At 44.2% G+C, this 19516-nt stretch overlaps 1 protein-coding gene across 4 annotated transcripts in view; it reads right to left on the bottom strand.

Annotated features, from left to right (window-relative positions):
* The window catches only part of NFATC1 (nuclear factor of activated T cells 1), a 179615-nt gene that overhangs the window by 136977 nt on the left and 23122 nt on the right, over positions 1 to 19516 (bottom strand). For 3 of the 4 annotated variants that reach the window (XM_077352944.1, XM_077352942.1, XM_077352945.1), the window contains exon 2: positions 11908 to 13012. In XM_077352944.1, coding sequence (XP_077209059.1) covers positions 11908 to 13012 — 1105 coding nt within the window. Of the gene's footprint in view, positions 1 to 3198; positions 3328 to 11907; positions 13013 to 19516 lie in introns of those variants that run through there. The other variant, XM_077352946.1, reaches the window with a different exon arrangement.

Below are 19516 nucleotides of genomic sequence, written 5' to 3'. Positions count from 1 at the left end.
ATTCAAGCTAGCGATTTCTCAGCCACCAAACTGTAGGATTCTGCCAGGGTTAATCTGGTTGTGAAGAGACCACAGCCATATACTTATTAGGAGGAATGGAGAATAGCTGACTCTGTGTCAAGAAATGAGATTGACTGACTTTTACAGACTCTTCTCCTGTTCCTTTTGCAGCTGCATGATACATAACCCCAGATGAATGGTTCATGTCTTGTATAATTGTTTTTAAAAATACTTGCTTAAGCGGTATGTATGAAATGCTTGTGAAAGGGACAGGGATAGGGTTAGGCTTGTCAGTGCAGGGTTGGGAAATACCTGGAGATTTTAAGGGTAGAGCTAGAGGAGGGGAGGGACTTTGTGGGGTATGAGGCCATAGAGTCCAACTCCCAAAGTGGCCATTTTCTCCTGATCTCTGTTGCCTGGAGATTAGTTGTAATCTCAGGAGATCCCCAGCCCCCACCTGGAGGGTGGCAACCCTACATGGGCTCAATTTAACAAGTGAGCTTATATCGAGTCATTGGTTTTAAAATGAGAGCAGCAAAAATATACAGAAAAGGGCTGTATAATCTGTCTTGTTACGTCTATGCTATTTAAAAACTGAAACTGTTCACTCTTATTCTATAGAAAATGTGTGGGGGGTATGTTTGTCTGGAGGTTCAAATCCTGGCTTTGGAAATATAGAGTTAAAGATGATTTTTTTAAACTTTTTTTTTTTTACTCAAAGGAGCAAATAGAAGATCTACCATCCACATAGGACCAACCACTGGTGCTTAGGATGATGTAGCTGTGCCTATATTGCCTATGACGTAACAGTAAGGCACATGCTTGGTACAGCCAGTAGCCCACACGTTCACTGAATGCATGGGCACAAGCACCCCTGCCCCAACCTCTGCCTCTGCACAATTGCCTGGACATCTGCAGGGACAGCCATTCAGGGAGAATGGTCACAAACTCTCCACCCCTTCCCCTCTGATTCATTCTGCTTGTTGAAAAAAGAGAACTAGGACAGATTAGAACTTCCATGTTCAAAGTCAGTCAACCTCTGAATCCCAGTGCTGGGCGGGAACATCAGGGAAAGGTCTCAGGCTTCCAAGCCTTGTTGTTGGCAAGCCAGAGGAACAGGCTGTCCATTGTGTGAAACAGGATGCTAGACTAGAGGGAAACACTGGTCTGATCCAGCAGGGTTTTTCTTCTGTTCTTAAAAGATAGCCAAAAAAATTTGTTTGAAGCAATGAAAATTGCAAACCTGTGAATTGCACCCATCTAAAATGTGCAGAAGAGCTCTTATATTCCTCATAGGTGCTTCACACTTTTGGCCTGAGAAAACCCCACGGAAAAAAACAAGACTTGGTGTAATCCTAATGATCTTCCTACCCTATGTTTTTAACAGCTGTTTTTTTTCATGTGCATTTACATATGTGTAATAGTTTAGGTTTTACATTATTTTATTTTGGTTTTGTTTTTTAAATAATGTTTTGTTTTTGTTAGTCACCTTGGTGGCCCTTATTGGGCAAAAAGGTGGGGTATAAATTTGTGGTTGGGTCAAGAGTCTTAATGCATGGTTTCAGCAGGTGCTGGTGCACTTGTAAATGGGGGTGAAACACCCCACAGTACTTTGAAACATTCGTGCATACAATATGATCAAGGTTGCTTCAGCATTTTAATCATGGACATGTGCAGACCATAATGCAGAAGAAGAAAAGACACAACTGGACCGAAGGAAGAGGCAGTTGTATCAAAATGTACATACTCCAGTTTTGGAATTGCAGTTAAACCAAAATTCAGGAGGGAGGAAAGGTTACACACAGCAAAGCCTCAGAGCAAAACCAAACAAAAACAATGTAATGAGGAAAATTCTAAGTTCTACTTTTGTGGCATGCTCTGGATTTTCTCCCTCCCCCCCCCCCCTATGTGCCGGACAGGCCCTTATCAATGTGTACCAGCCATTCGCACCAGCTGTCATGTTCTGGGGGCACCGACTTGTGAACAGCTGTAAAAGCCTTGCATACAAAAAGATGCTGACTACTGGAGGTCTGTAATGCTTTCCTTGATCCTCTCCATTAGTTACAGAATCCTCTTGGGCAGCGGTTCCCAAACTCTTTTGGGCTGCCATCCCGTTGGCTCCCAGGCCACATCACTAGTGCCCCCCCCCTCCTATTCATGCACATTCTTCACTGCCCCCCTGGATCTTTCCACTGCCCGGGGGGGCATACTGCCCACTTTGGGAACCCTTATTCGAGGGGATCCCTGGAGAAGAGCCTAATGTTGGGAGCAATTGAGGGCAAAAGAAGAAGGGGACAACAGAGAATGAGGTGGCTGGATGGAGTCACTGAAGCAGTAGGTGCAAACTTAAATGGACTCCGGGGAATGGTAGAGGACAGGAAGGCCTGGAGGATCATTGTCCATTGGGTCGCGATGGGTTGGACACGACTTCGCATCTAACAACAACAACAACAACAACAACAACAACAATTCTAGGGGATCCAACTGATCTCTGCAAAATGGCCTCGCCCCCTCAAAAAAGATTTGGTTTGCTGGAGGGCTGAAGGGTCTAAACAAGAACATGTGAAGCCCAAAATACAGGTGTCCTTTTATTTAGCCCAGGACAATATGTGAAGAGTCAGGTCTAAGATCTGAACCTTCAAACAGTTTTCCTCGTTAGAATCCAGCCATCAAAATCAGGTTGCTTTTTTAGGTGCACATGAAGATAAAACATTTGATAATGGCATGAAAATCTCAGCTTTGCATGTCAACAATGTTACATTTTTAGTAGTAAAGTTTGGCATTTGTTTAAACACTCCCTTACTATACAGTCTGCTTTCGAAGGTGCTCAGAGGAAACAAACAAACCAAAAGGTTTTTCCTTGGAGTTTGTTTCGTTCAATTGGCTTGGCAGTAACGCTTATTAGGTAAAACTACATTTTGTTACAGACATTTTATGATGCCTAAATTGTCACAGATGATACGTTTCTTAAAGAAACCTAAACCTACCCTCTTCCTTTGAGATAAACCAGTATGTTTGTGTGGAGGGGGAGACATACAGAGAACCCTTTTATGTAACACATTTTTTTAAAATGCAAATTAAACAAGTCAGAGGTTTAATGGCAGCCCAACACACATATAACAAAACACCCAATGACAGCAGAGAAGTAAAATTTAACTGGATAGCCAATATATAAAGACAAGAAAATATAAAACCTACTAGCAGTGCCACAGATGCCTTGTCGAGCAGCATAAAGCCCACAGCTGTGGCTATTTTGGGCACAAGGAAGTTCTTGCTAAAACCTTCTTGGCAGGCAGGGAAGACATTGTACCCCGTGGGGTCAGACAACTTTGCTGATGCCTTTCATCTGTCCTATGTGAAAATGTGGTGAAATCACAGATCTGTCTGCTGTTTTTTAAGCTATGCTGCCTTGGGAACGGCTGAACACTGAAGCTGTAATTCCTCCATGCTTTCAAGCAAAGTATAAAGCATGCAGTCCCGGAAGAATGAAGCCTACCCCCCCCCCCATTACACGGGAATCCTGTGCATTCTAAAAGAACACGTTGGGGTTATATTTTGAGGGTCCTGATTCTGCATCAATATGCCAGAACCCACTGCTGAAAACACCTTAGATGGTATAATAGAAAAAATTGGTATTCCAATTAGAAAACACTAGCAAAACATTAGAAGACTTTCGCAACAGCATTATGGTCAGTTCCTTTTGCTGTAATACACAAACCTACTGAATACCTGAGGAAGTATACACAATACATATTTGCAACTTTATCGTGTGTGTGTTTTATGTCCGTTCACAGCTCACTTATGGCAGGGTTTCCAGGGTAAGAGAGGTTCACAGATGGTTTGCCACTGCTTGCCTCTGTGTCATGACCCTGGTATCCATTAGAGCAGGGGTAGTCAAGCTGTGGTCCTCCAGATGTCCATGGACTACAATTCCCATGACCCCTGGCAGGGGCTCATGGGAATTGTAGTCCATGGACATCTGGAGGACCACAGGTTGACTACCCCTTCATTAGAGGTCTCCCATCCAAATACTAGCCAGGGCTGACCATGCTCAGCTTCTGAGATCTTATGAGACTGTATGAGATCATGTCAGCCTCGGCTACCCAAGTCATTTTTTTTACCATGACACCTACTGAAATTGCCGACTAAACTGTGTGGCTATGCAATTTATTATACTTTATTATGTTTTTATAGTTCTAAACGTATGTAAACCACCCCAAGCCCATCATTTGGGAAGGGGCTATAAATTGAAGCATTAATAAATAAAAACTATATCTAGCAAAATGTAAAGGTATTTTTTAATGGAAAAAGGTTACTAGAAAATTGTACCAGCCTTGATGCAATCAGTTAAGAAATTCTACATATTTCTTGGGATAGTGCATCAACTCAGGACAAAGAAGATTTTTTTTAGGGTATCTACAATAGCAGTGTGCATGTGCCTACCCAAAATATGTGAACGGATGCATCAAACATCGGAGAGTTAAGAAGACTATGCTGTTTGATGGAATGGAGGTCCCACCAGTCTTTTATCACCATACCTATTTACTTCTGAATCTGACCTTGTGTGCTTTATTGACTGAAACGGATCTGAATGAAGTTTTCACCAATGATAGGTAAATGTACTGTGGGCAGAAAGCCAGGGCAGATCTACCAGTGCTTTAATTCCAGCAAAAGGGAAGCTGTGGAAACGCAACCTCTTTACCCCAAGGTCTTTTCTCTGCAATCACTGGTATACTGGAAGTCTCTACCAACTTCAGCAGTGACAGAAATTGCCTCAGCATCTCCCCACTCACAGGTACGTTCTATTCCAAGGCTAAACCCCACCCCTGGCAACACCCTAGTCCAAATGAAGCCCCACTATAAGCAGAATAAACTTGTATACATTTATTTAACATTCATGGATTCCCCCCCCCCCCAAAAAAAAACCTGAGGCATTTTGTTTTAGTAGACAGCCCCATTTCCTTTCTCAGAATTGCAGCTCCCAGGGTTCCAAGAATCAAAACCCAGTTCAAGTCTGAAATGACTACATAATTATTTTAAAAACACAAGGCTAAAGAATTGTGCCTTGACCTGGGTGGCCCATGCTAACCCAATCTCAGAAGTGGCTAAGTATGGTTGACTAAGTGACCCAAGAAAGGGACCCAAGAAAGTCCCGGGTGCTATGCCGAGGCATCCAGTGGCATCCCACCTCTAAACCTGTCTTGTCTTGAAACTTAATGGCAAAAAGGGGAGAGGGAGAGACCGTTCCCACCAGTCTTCAGGCTGGAGTTTGAGACAGGGCATGTTGCCCCGCCTCTTCCTGCTCCCTTACAGGGGAGCATTTGGCCCAGTGCATCTCGTTCGCCTCTGATTTGTGCTCCCGCATGGGAGCCAGAGCAGCGAAGTTCCCAGTGTGGAAACAGAGAGAGAGAAACTGAGAGACCGTGTGCTCTGGACCATCTCTCCTTTTGTAGTCTTTTTTGCCACCTTAAGCCCCAAGCTTTTAAAAAAACAACATTGTAGGTCTTTTTGATACCAACTAGAGGAAAAGGCTAGTCACTCCGGCTTTACATCGTAATGTGTTTCATATTGTTCCCTCCTAAGCCATGCCTTCACACCACTCGCTTCTGAACAGATGTCTTGTTTGCACTCTAGCACAAAGAAAACAAATGGAAAAAACACAAGGAACAGACCTGTTGCTTGGGGGCAAGCCAATGGCATGAATAATCCCTTATTGGCAAGTGAACTTGTTAGTGGTGTGTCTATAAGTATAAATTGTATGGCAAAGAAAAGCCATACTATCTTTGCTGTCTTTTACCCCTTGTCAAAGACGCTTAAACAAAGACTAAAAAGGGATTGTCGAAAGATTCCATATTTTGGCTTTACTAAATGGTAGGCATTTGCCCCAAGAGTATTTTCCATTGCAGAGGGAGGCATTTAGATAAGTTATTCCATTTTGCTGGAAGCAGCATGATCCACATGGCTATTAATCTGCTTGTATCAATACTCCCCTTAGGCACTCCTGGTTCTGTTGTAAACACTTTCTAAATGCTGAAACTTGGCATACGAGATTAAAGACTACCTGATTGCAAACAGAGGAGAACTCTTAAAATGCACACAAAACACATCCACGAACAAGGTTATCAATGTGGGCTTTTGTGGGAAAACAGCACCCAGGTGTTTTGTCTAAGACCGGGATTTGGCTTTTGAATTTCATGTTATCTTCTCTGACCAAGTTGCCAATATGCTCAGTTGGCCTTAAGGAGCGTCTTCATTGAATCTCCTGCATTTTTAAAAAGGTAGCTAATGGCACCTGTGGAGCATGTGAAAGAGCATCGGAGAGTGGATCTTTCCCCCCCTTTAGTGCTTTCACAATGCAACCTCGTCCTGGGAGCTGCAGGCTTGGTAAGTGTGTAGATTTTCCTTCAAAGAGACAACAGTAATTCTAGATTTCGCTGGGAAAACTACATGAGGAAAAGGTTTAGCACCCCTTCCCCAATACCATGACCACAGGGGGAAAAAGAACCAAAGATCCACTCATAGCTTTCATGCTATCATGGCTAGTTTGGTACTTAGAGAATGGCCTCCCGTTAATGGCACAATCCCCATCTGTAAAGTGGGTTGTCACAAAGAAGTCATTTTTAAATGTTCAGCACATTAAAAATTCTAGATAAATTAAAATTATCAGCTTAGCGGTATGTAAGTTTTTAAAATACTAAATGCAGCAGTCTTAAACTTGTAGTGCACTTTACTGTGACTCTTGTTTATTCATACAACCATTTGTAACAGGCTGTGGAAATTCTCATTTTGTAGGTAAGGTCTAGAGCAGGCTCAGATAGGGTTTCATGAAACCCTGGGGTTTCTTGATGGCCCTGGAAGGGCTTCCTGAATATGTGTGAATTAATTAATATTTTATATATATTTAAAATTTGTTAAGTATATATTGGGTGACATGACCATATATGAAGAGAAGAAGAAGAGTTGGTTCTTATATGCCGCTTCTCCCTACCCGAAGGAGGCTCAAAGCGGCTTACAGTCGCCTTCCCATTCCTCTCCCCACAACAGACACCCTGTGGGGTGGGTGAGGCTGAGAGAGCCCTGATATCACTGCCCGGTCAGAACAGCTTTATCAGTGCTGTGGCGAGCCCAAGGTCACCCAGCTGGCTGCATGTGGGGGAGCGCAGAATCGAACCCGGCATGCCAGATTAGAAGTCCGCATTCCTAACAACTACACCAAGCTGCCATGTGATCATGTCCACCTGGCTCCCCCTCCCAAAATGGCCAATGGTGAATTAAGAGATGTGGGAAGGAGTGGGGCCCCAAGTGGGCATGAATACAGCTATGCTTCCCAATGATATTCTGCACAATTGTGCCACTTCTGGTCCATTATTAATTTGATTTATTACTCATGTTCCCAGCAAGCTGGCTTGCAGCGAGTTACAATGATACCCCTGCAATAATTAATTCCTAGGGTGAACTGGAACCCATATTCTGCAAATCCCTGTCCAATACTGACACAATCTGTAATTGAGGGCTGATTCACATTTAAAACCAAACCCCAAAACATGCTCACCTACAGAGAAGACGTCTTTACCAATGCATATATCATATGGGCAGAGTCATCAAGCAGCCAGGATTGGCTGCAACACCCTACAGAGTAGCCAAGTGAAGCCTACGGCTCTTTGATGTGAGAAGATGCATCTGGGTAGAAACCATTTTACTTGTCTGCCTTTTTAATATGGCACCACTCCTGTTCCTTCTCCGCCCTCTACCCACAACCGCTTTAATTAGACTCATGCATACTGCTACACTCAAAGGAGTTTCCTTTGGGATAAGGAGGCCTTGTTGACAAACAGAGGCAAAGGTGGACCATATTGACTTGGAATCTATGTGAAAAACAGCTACTCATTTAGGAATTTTCCACATCACTTTTTCGTTGTAGGAATTTTTTTATTCAGGAAGAAACATAGGAGGTAATACAATAGTTCTGGCAAATAAAGCTTATGACAGGGTGGATTTTGGAATCTGCATTATTTGTTGGAGCCTAACCCAGACTTTGAAACACAGCAGATGTGTAAAATAATGGGATGGGGTAGGGTGGGGGTGAGGGGGCTGGCTACCTATTTTTCAGGCGGTTTAAAATAACAGTTTTGGTTGCGTAGCCTACGACTGTGCCGTGCCGTCTGCGTTCAATTCCCCAATTCATAGACATGAAATGAAAAGGTTTTATGGATAAAAGGAAGCTTGGGTGGGGTGTTTGATGGGTGAAACAACTTAAATCACACTTTTACAGTAGCTTCCAGCTGTCCTGCAGCACAAGTTAATGAGATCACATGGAAACAGATTGAAAACCAGGAAACATATTTTTACACAAAAGCAAAACAGTGGAAAAATTATTCTATGTACATAATGCTGGAACTCATTTCGTTTTTCTTCACTTTCAGGAACACAATAGGGATAGTTTTAACTGCAAGTAATTTTTTTTCCTTCTTTTTAAAAGGATTATCTGCAAACTACTGAATGGTGAAGATTAAGGCAGCCTGATCACCATAACGTTTCCCCTAAAAACTCACAGACTACTCATCCAGGTAAAGGTTTTGGGGAGTTTCTTTCCCCCCAGTTTATACTGTTACGGTAGGGAAGGCATTAAACACTTTTTTTTAAGTTTTCATTTAAGAAGGCCCGGAGGGAAGCTGTTCTTTTAAATTAAGTTCCAGTTTTGGAAATCACAGAGATTTCAATCAACTGAGCACCTCCTAAGAGTTCTCATTTGCACACTCTAAGTTTTATTCAAGGTGTAAGCTAGAGTTGCCAGGTCTGGGTTGGGAAATACCTGGAGACGTTGGGGATGGAGCCGGGAGAAAGCAGGATTTGGGAGGGGGAGGGAAGTATAATGCTCTGGAGTCTCCCCTCCAAAGCAGCCATTTTCTCCAGGGGGACTGATCTCTTTATTCTGGATTAGGGTTGGGCACTTCGGTGTCCAAAGCAGCCGCTCATGCCCTAAGCAGCCAGCGCCGTGTCACGGGGAGTGGGGGGAGGGGAGGCATGGGCATCAATGACACCCGTGCCTCCCCTTCCCCACCCCCGTGGCGCAGCGCAGTGCTGGCTGCTTCGGGCACGAGCGGCCGCTTTGGAGACTGAAGCGCCCAACCCTATTCTGGAGATATAATTCCAGGAGATTCACAGGTCCCACTTCTTCAAACAATGAAATGGGAGTTACAAGGCCGCATATATAAGAAGAAAGTGGGTCAGGGATTAGTATGCAGCATAATAAATACGTTTACCAGATACAAGGACCTTACAGAAACAAGCTAAATTTCATTATCTGACAAACTGCATTTTATTTACTGCACATTTGTGCACATTTTATTTATTTATTTGTCACATTTCCATATCGCCCTCCCTTGCAGCTCAGGGCGGTTTACAATGAAAATGTTTAGCTCACAGTTTGGTGTGATGCTGGTATAGTACAGACAACACAATAACAGTTTGGGACTTATGTGAACAACATTTGAACACAATAGTCTAGGGGATATATCAACAGTTTTAGGCTTATAACACAGTAACATTTTAACAGTCATAAACTGTGGAACTCAGCCTTTTGTTTGTTTAGTGGTTGTACAGGTCTGAAGTCGCCTTGTTCACTCAGAACACTGAATCATATTTGATATACAAGGAATTGACAGCTCCATTGGGATTGCTCTAATTGGTCTCAACCAAAGGCTTGGCGGAAGAGCTCCATTTTGCAGGCCCTGCAGAATTGTTTCAGCTCCAGCAGGGCCCTGATCTCTTCTGGGAGTTCATTTCACCCAGTGGGGGCTAGGACACAGAAAACCTGGGCTCTGATTGAGGCCAAATGGGCTTCCTTGGGGACAGGGATTGCCAGCTTATTAGAATTCATGGCGTACAGTGCTCTCTGGGGGAAGGGCATAAGCAGAGAGACAATCCCTCAAGTATGCAGGGCCCAGGCCGTAAGTGGCCTTGAAAGTGATCTTAAGCCTGATCCGAAATACAACTGGTAGCCAGTGCAGGTGTTGGAGAGTGGGCCAGATGTGGGCCCATCAGGGTGTTCCAATGAGGACCCTGGCTGCTGTATTCTGTACCAGCTAGAGTTTCTCGAGTACGGATACAGGTAGGCTTGCGTAGAGCGAGTTGCAGAAATCTATTCTAGAGATGATTGTTGCATGGATTACTGTGGCTAGGTGTTCTGGGGACAGGTAGGGCACTAGTAGCTTAGCGTGACGCTGGTGGAAGAATGCCAGCACTGCTACTCTTGTGATCACATGGAGAGGGAGGCATCAAAGATCACACCCAAGTTCCTGGCTGAGTGTGCCATGAAACACATGAAACACCTTGAATAAAACTTAAATTGTCTTAAAAGTGTCACTGGAGTTTGTTCTGTTATTTCAGACCAACATGGCTACCCACTTGAATCTAACTTCATTTGCACAAATTTGGCATGCACCCCATTCAGAATTTTAGGGCATAAACCTATGTGATAGGTAGGCATTGTATATTTCCTCATTTCATTTTACATGCTCTTCCCCCATAGGCCATCCACACTGAATTATGGGAGTGCCAGAGTTCTGACATGGCTACACAAGAGTGCTGCGTGGTTTGCAGGGACGGAACATCATGACTCTGTATGAGACAGCTGGACAAGAGCTGCCAATTACAGCAACTCAGTTATCAACGGTGCACTGTGCAACCCAGAAACATCAATTTAGTAGAATAAACTGCAGCTTTGTAGGGTGCTCGGAAGCCATTTGCCATTACTAGCATTGCTTGATTTGACATAACTGTTCTGCTTAATGTTTAAGTATTCAACAAATCGGGATCTCAGGCCAAGCTCAAATGCCCATCAGGATTTGATGCACCCAATTCAACCCCCTTTTGGAGTCTTTTGACAGGAACAGAGGCCTGTGCTTGGCTTCTGCCCTGGGCTACTTTCAAACGTGACTGTGGCAGCATTTCAGGCTGCAAAGGAGCAGACACCATATTCTTACCCTAGAGAAGTCTGTGACAACCCATTCAGAGCAAAAAACAGAATGCCAAAGCAGTCGCTGTTATGATTTTGTATGCATGTATTAATAGAACAAGATTACAACAGGCTAACCTTATTATTTTAACCAAGATTCTTTTTAAAAAATTATGTTATGGAACACAAACAGGGATGGGAAATAATAATCTAGACTAGGCTGGTTAAAGATCAGACTGAACATTATTAGGGTAAAACTGTAAATGCCTTTGTATTTGATGTTTCTGTTTTCTGTTTTTCTGTTGTTCTTTAGGGTTGGCACCCAACAAAACCATCTGGATATGAGTTAGGGGAGTTAATTCCCTCCTCCTGCACCAGTCCTCCACTTTCCTCCTCATGCTCTTCCTCAAGAGCCAGACTGGTGTAGATGTTAAAAACTATGGCCTCTAAATTGGAGAATCGGGTTTGACTCCTTGCTCCTCCCCATGCAGCCAGGTAGGTGACCTTGGGCCAGGCTCAGTTCTCTCAGAGATCTTTCAGCCTCAACAACCTCACAGGGTGTCTGCTGTAGGGAGAGAAAGGGTAGGTGATTGTATGCAGATTTGAGACTCCTTTGGGTAGTAGAAAGCGAGGTAAAAACATCAACTGGTCTCTATAAGTACCTACTTCCAAGTTTGTAAAAACAAATTAGCCCAAACCTTAGCAAAGACATCGCTAACCAACCAGCCCAGAACAGCCACGCAACAATCTCAAAACCTATGGACACCCTGAAGCTGCCTACCAACACATCAGTGTGAGAACAAATCATAACACACCACTTAAGAAATCTGAAGAGATCCGTGGCCAGCTTGTAAAAGTTGTAAAAGAAAAGGGCCAGTGGAGAAGCAGAAGGAAAATGACACAGAAAAACAGAGCTCTTTCAAAAACACTCATGCAAAAATACACTGTACCTCATGTATGACGTCGGAGACAGAGGCTTCGATTTGGCCCACTGATAAGGATGCTGAGGCACAGAGAGGTACTGATCACAGAAGCTTCCTTTCCTGATGTGCTGGAATCCAGGAAACTCTTCTGGGGATAAGTCAGCTGTCGGTGATATAGTCCCATGTTCATCACCGCTCGGTTCAGTCTTGAGTGCCATGGAAGGGGTATGATCTATGGCCGTTTTCCTGGATTTGATAGGAATCCCATCATTCATGTCTATCGTGCTGTCCGTGGTGAGGGCGTTGATAGCTGCCACGATGGCCGAACTGGTGTACTGGTTTGTGTTCCCCAGCCACGTCTCATCAGTAATGCTAACCCTGGGAGAGCTCTGGGGAGAGGGGGTCGGAGAGTGGTGGGGCGAGTAGGAAGTCTGCCGGCCATTCAGGCTGTATTTTCTCTTGTTACAAGGGGATGAGGGCCTCGAGTGGCGAGCGCTCACCCAGTTTTCCTCTGTAATGCTTGTTCTGGGAGACCCAGAGGGAGAATGTCGTGGCGAATTAAGTAGCGTGCAGGCTACCACGTTGCGGGGATATCCCTCCTCGGTGTCTGTGGTCTTAGGTGATACACATGGCGACTGCCAAGGAGAGGTCTGGGGAGAAGTGTAGGGATAAGAGTAATTGGATTCATAGGAAGAGGCTTCTGAATTGCAACTTCTGGAGGACAAACTGCTTGCTGGGCTCAGGCATGACGGGTCTCTGTAAGCCTCAAGGTTTGGTAAGTTCAGTGTGGCAGTAGAAGGGGACCTCTTGGCATTGGGGATGGCCTCCTCAACCTCAGCGTCATGGAAGAACTGGTTGTTGTTGTTGTGATGCAGTCCCAAGTAAGAGGTTATTTCGATTCTAGGGCTTTCGAGCGCTGGCACTCCGTTAGGTCTGACATTTGGAGACAGATAATATCCAGCGGTGCCGCTGTCGGGGTGCCCTCCGTATCCCGAAGGATGATTGGTTGATGGGACAATCGAAATGACTGGATTAGATGTCTGAAGGCCATGACATGGAGCTGACAATGAAGGATGTGCCACACTTAGAGGCAAGCTCGAACTTATATTTGAAGATGCATAGATGTAATGTTCTGTAAAAAAATAAAATAAACATAAAAAAACAGAAATAAAAAGAATGACATGAGATGCTGGACACACAAACAAGTAACTGATTAGTAAACCAAAATGCTAACATGGAACAGCTGACAAGTTGACCATTTCCTTCGATTTAAATCCTGCCTCCAACATTCACTCAGCCTTGCACAAATCAAATGAATATTTGCAACTCCCTAGTCCCAATTCAGGCCCTTCCCCCCATATTGTACACTCTAGCTGCTGTTCTGTGGGGCCTCTCCTAATACCTGCTACTGCAAACCCTTTAACGCAAGATGCCAAGGATTGGACCTGTGACCTTCTTAATACAAGGAGATGTGTTACCGCTGATCCATGGCCCTTTCCTGTTTGTCTGTGAAGGGCACTTACTAATTATTCCAACTGGCAGCAGCTCTCCATGGTCTCAAGGAGAAGTCTTTCATAACGCTTACTACCTGATTCTTTTCACTGGAGAGGCCAGGGATTGAACCTGGGATTTATATCATGCTAAGCAGATGCTCTGCAACTAAGCCATGGCTGTTCTCATTCCTATCTTTGAATTGCCACCAGCCACTCACCAAGTAGGAATTGTACAACATTCTAACAGGAAGAATACGCAGAAGACTGTACATGAAAGACAGTACTGAGTACTACAGGAATACTAAGAAAATAAGCTATTTTTGCATATCCCCCCCCCCCCCGTGTTTCTTGTGTCTGCTGCATGAAGCAGTCCAACAAAGAGATACTTGAGATGTGCATCTTAAATTTCCACATCTACTCACAAAGGAGATCCACAACTTTCTGCTCTGGAGATGATATTGGAATAATGCAAAGAGGATATGGAAACTGCATGTGAGTCCTTTGAGTATACTTCCTCCCAGCTTTTCTCCAGAATAACTAGAATGAAGCCTATAGAACAGTTAGACAATTAGATCTCTCTCTCTCCTTTTTCTATGGAATGTTTGTTTCTCAATAAAACTGTTTTATTTGTTTAAGTAGCTTGGTGCTTTACCCCTCTTTGCATATCTGAAATACACCAACAGTGAAAAGTAAATATCTACACAGGTTTCTGGGGTTAGTGATTCTCTGGACTGAAACAGCACCAATCCAATTAGGCTTTTATTTGTTGTCCCTCTTTCAAAGGCCATTTCCATTTTATGGAATTTTCATTTATAACTAATTATTATTTACTTCAAAGATGGTAGCTAGCACCAATACAAATTCCACCACAATGCAAGAACTAGAAAGGGTTTGAACAGGTAATCTCATACAGGTACTCGTACCTGGCACCAGTGTTTCTGGAAAGAGAGAGAGAGAGTTGCCCTACAAATCAGACAAACACTGCACCAAGGAGTTGGAGATTTTTCTGACATTCTAGTGGAGCGGCTACTATACTAGTTCAACGAATCTCAGAACAACCAGCCCTTCCCAGGACTGACCAATTATTGTGCTCACAAATAAGCACTTTCCATAAGCCTTCTGAAGAGGTAGATGAAGTGCCAGAGGGCTCCCTCTCAAGGCTTCCCCCATCCAACAGCAGCAACACCCTTCCGTCAGTGGCATATCTGCAGTGGATGGGTCGCCTCCTTAACCGGCTAGTTTCGACCTCCAGTGAGGAGATGTGATTGCACGCCAACAGTCATAATTGACATTTATTCTCTGTGATCCTGAGAACTAGAAATTATTTGCAAGCCTTTCCATCAATGTTTTGTGCAACTGAGCCAACAACAACTCTACACGAAACCCTTATTGGCGTAAAACTAAGTCAAGAACAAGAAAAACGAAGGTAGGTAATCATGGTGCCCTAACAGATGTGGATTTAAGAACAGTCGACAAAAACTGTTAAAAGTGATGTAAACATCCTTGTCACTCAATAGAAATTGACAGAACAGATCTTTTTGATGAGGCCACCATTTAGATATGAAGGACATGACATGCCTTCGCAGGACGGCACACAAAGGGCATCCAAATATAATATGAGGCATAAACTCCACCAACTATACAGCGCTCCTAGCTCTTATCACAAAATAAACCCTGTCCGGTATTTCCACCATTCAGTTTATCATGCACGCCAGACTGATATTCTTCTTAATAAAGCCAGCTTTCATTGCAACATGCATTTCCAGTGTCAAGGGCTTTTCAAAAAAAAAAAAAAGAATTCTGTATGCCTGAATGAAAGAAACAAACAAGTCAAGGCTTCCGAACTTCCTCAACATGCAATGTTTGTTTCTTCCCTTCCCAGGAGGCAATGCCCCAGGCAACAATTCTCCTCCACTTACACAGTGAGATCCGGAAAAGCTGTTTTAATGATCATGGCTGAATTCCCAACGCAACTTAATCCTCTCTAGCACTGCGTGCGCAAAGGAGATGCCAAGCCAGTCACTTTGGCAGAATTGCTTAGTCCTTGTTCTTTTTTGTTTACTAGCAATTCTTAGCTCCGCCTAACAGTAAGTTAAACAAAGCACCCTTAGCACAGCACGCTATCTGACATAATTCAAGAGGCTCCATCAGAAACTCTGCACTTTGGGCTGATTTACACAAGGTGATTTACACCATGGTCCACACCTATATACAAAACTTTTGAGCAAAACGCCTTTGCCAAAATTGCTACCAACTAAGAGGCATTCGGTATACCACAGGGGTGATGTGGCCCCAGCGGAACAACTATTCAATGGAATACTAAGTTAGGCCCCAACCAAACACCATGACAGAGAACTATTCTTGAAAATTACATTTTTTTGTATACCTGTATTGTATGAAAGAGCGTTCGTACCAATGTAAAAAGTAAATGACTCGTCAGCAATTGTACTTCACCACAGGAAATGTATCATGACGGCCAGAGAGAGAGTCAGGAGAGAGAGCAGACGTGGACCAATTTATATATTGTATTATTATAACTTCACCACCACCTGGGACTATCCTCTGGGAGAAAAGTTTAAGGGCCTTGAGTTAATGTGCTTGTTTCTCCACTCTCGCTGCTATTAGTACGCAGGATTTCCGACTCTGGAGACACAGCTCTGGTGAAATACCGTGTTCATCTAACAGCCATGGGACATCTTGGTTTGGCTCTTCAGGGTCCCTGCAGCAATTAGAGTGGGTGTGGGAGGAGTACATGAATCTGAAACCTACTCTTGCATTCCTTGATTTGATCAGAATGCAAACTGCTGATCTGCAAAAGACATAGGTGGGGCCAGTATGTGCTTTATGGATCTCTGTCAAAGAAATGGCTCGATGTGCACATCAGGGACAATTCAGGATCAGTTCACACTGCTGAATTCTCTATACCTACCAATCATTCTCAGCCTTTTTATGGCCACAGTCTTTTAGGAGCACTTCTCAGGCTCCAGGGCTCCCTGGAGTAGGCTGGCCACCTGTGCAATGAGCTGGCTACAAAAGGCCTAAGTGAAGAGCAAGATAGAACTACTCAATGTACCTTGTCTTGTATTTACATGAGACAGATTTCTAGAACATTCGACCAAGAGAAGCATATTAGTTCATTTTTTTCCTTGAATGCATTAATTCAAGCACACTAAGGAACAGATTACATTATTTCTTTGTCTTTCTCTTGATGAAGGTTGAATTTTCTAGCAATTAATGATGTCATACATGACAAAAAGATTATTTCATCAGCTCAGACACCTGTGCCCCCCCCCAAATCTTTTGGGCTCACCTTCTCACATTTTTTCAGTCTGTGGTCCCCTTTCAAATGTGTCGTGGCCCTCCAGGGGGCCCTATGACCCCCGTTGATAATGGCTGCTCTACACAACAGCACAGGTGGGTACACTATTGCCTGCCCCAGGGAAACATAGTGGGAACACACATATTGGGCTGGGAGCTAGATCCAGGGGCTATTATCAAGGAGAATAACAACACAAAATTGTAACATTAGGAGGTTATGTTGTCCACTGTTTCAAAGTCACTACTCATAAGTGGGCCATATCCCCCATTTAATAAGGGTCTCAAGAGAAATCACCATATTTATCTTGTTTAATGTTTTTGAGAGAAGAAACTAGGAAGGAGAAAAGGCACAATAATACCTATGGGCTTGAATAAAACTTTGTTCTTAAAGATGCCAGTGGACTCAAAACTTTGTCCTACAATAGCAAATGGTTTGTCTGAAAATCTCCAGCACCAACTACTATTCCTGCAGTAATGCAATCCTTTCTGGTGCAGGTTTCATAGAGATATGCAAGACTGCAATCCGTGCTCATGACAAAACAGTTCAAACCTGTTCTCCCTATGCATAATGCAACGTAGCAGGGGCAGGAGAGCTTTCCAAATTCCTTCGACTGTGAACTGCCCCTAAATCAATAGCTAATTGTGGCTATTTATTGAAGCACAACACACTGTCGGATGGAGTCCAGGCTTTCATTCACAGGTCAGATGGGATTCAGAGTAGCTGAGCCACTAAAGTGAAGCCTTGCCAAAATAACTGGAGTATTGCTGGCAAGTTCTCCCACTCTGCAAGTAGTAGTTTGTAACGCAGTACAAAATTTGTGCTCCATAAACTGAGTATTGGAAGCCCTCCCACCTTCTTCCATATACAGCAGATTGTGTAAACTTCAGTGAAAATCTCAAAAACACTCTCATATCCAGTTTCAGTCTCCATTGGTCAGGGCTGAAGTCCAGGAGCAGCTCGTCTTCCATCTTGTCCTTCTCCGGTGTGTCTTTGAGCAATGTCTCAGCAAGAGTGCAGGAGGGTATTCCTTGACTCTGGTTCCCCTTCTCTCTGCCCTCTAACTTTGAGGACAAGACATGGCCTCTTCCCTCCTTGGTTCTCTCCAGGAAGGCCTTATAAAAGAGTACCTGGGGTGGGACTTCCCTATATTCCCACCAATGTGTCCCAAGCCTCTTTAATGACTGGCCTCCCAGCCAATGGGCTGTAGTCCCTCCACCCTCTACAGCCTGCCATTTCCCCTTAAAGTTGTTAAAAGCCTCTCTTAGCCCCTCATTCTCATATGTCCTCAGGCCATGTTTGGCCTTCAACCTGTGCCAGTGAGCTGGCAGAAGTTGTCCTTCCTTTTCCTAGTTTCCCATTGCTTCCTGCAGACGTGGGTTCACCTTGCCTCCCCTGGTCATTCTCTGACAGCCAAGGACAGTCACCTGAAGCTCTTACCATCAAGGTGGGGCCAGCCACCAGTGGGGGCTGCAGGAGTCCACCTGTCAACACCAGAGCAGGTGTGCTATCTTGAAGGACCTTCTTGAGTCCTCTTCCCTTGTCCCAGGTGTGTACAGGAAACAGTTCTGGTCCCACCACCTCAACTGAGATCCTCAGCCTCTCTCCAAACATTTCACTCACCACTTCAGGGGCTCACAACTCAAAGTTACATGGGCCTCTATATGGGGATCACTTTGAAAGCATGTGATGTCTTGAAGCCCCAATCCGTGACAACATCATGCTGCCATCTGAGTCTGTGTTTGGGACGCTGGGTAGGAATCAATGGGCAGTTCCCACAATGAAGGAAAGTGAGCAGTGGGGTCTCACATGGACCAATTTTTGAGGCTGGCATTACTTAATCTATTCATAAATGATCTGGAACCAGGGTGAGTAGTGTAGTGGCCAGGTCTGCAGATGACACAAATAATTTAGGCAAAAACCAAGCCTGACTGAAGCACTCCAAGGGGATCTCCACAAACCGGATGAGTGGGTGGCAATATGGCAAATGAAGTTCAGTGTTGGTAAATGGAAGGTGATACATACTGGGATTTTTAAAAAGTCCCAACTTCAAGTACGGGCTAATGAAGTCTGAGTTTGCTGAGACTTGAGAGGGGAAAAGATCTTGGGGTGGTAGTGGACAGCTCAATGAAAGCATCAACTGAAGTTTGTGGCAGCCGTGAAAAAGGCGAACTCTTCATTTGGGATTATTAGGACAGAGAATGAAAATAAAATTCTCCTGTGGTGTAACCTCATTTGGAATTCTGTGCACAGTTCTGGTCACCAAATCTCAGAACAGACATTGCAGAACTGGGAAAAGTACAGAGGAGGGCAATCAAAATCATTAGGGGGTTGTAGCACTTCCCCTATGAAGAAAGGCAGATAAGACTGGGACAGAAAGGAGACAACTTATGGGGGACATAATAATGGTTTATAAAATTATGCATGGGGTGGAGAAAGAAATTTCCCCCCCCCTCTGCCAAAATAGAGATCTCTGATGCATTGTAGATTCAGGATGGACCAAAAGGAAACACCTCTTTGCCAAAAGAGTGATTAAAATGTGGACTTTGTTGCCAGAGGATGCAGTGAGGGCCACAGGAATAAACAGCTCTCCAAGGGGATTAGATAGATCCATGGATAGGTCTATTAGCGGCCACCAGCCACAGTGACTGAGGGGAACCTCCACATTAGGAGCCAGCCAGTCTTCATTATCACAGTGCAAGAAAGGAGTTGTGTTGGGGAACCTTCCGGCCAGAAGCAAGGTTCAAAGGAAGACTGCTGGGGCCCTCTCTGGCATCTCCTCCATCACAGCCACTATTGTGCAGCCCTCCGCTCCTACCCACTGCCT

This window comes from Paroedura picta, chromosome 9, assembly GCF_049243985.1.
Source record: "Paroedura picta isolate Pp20150507F chromosome 9, Ppicta_v3.0, whole genome shotgun sequence".
Taxonomy (NCBI): domain Eukaryota; kingdom Metazoa; phylum Chordata; class Lepidosauria; order Squamata; family Gekkonidae; genus Paroedura; species Paroedura picta.
The sequence above is the reverse complement of the archived record's forward strand: the minus strand, read 5'-3'. Positions and strand labels throughout refer to the sequence as shown.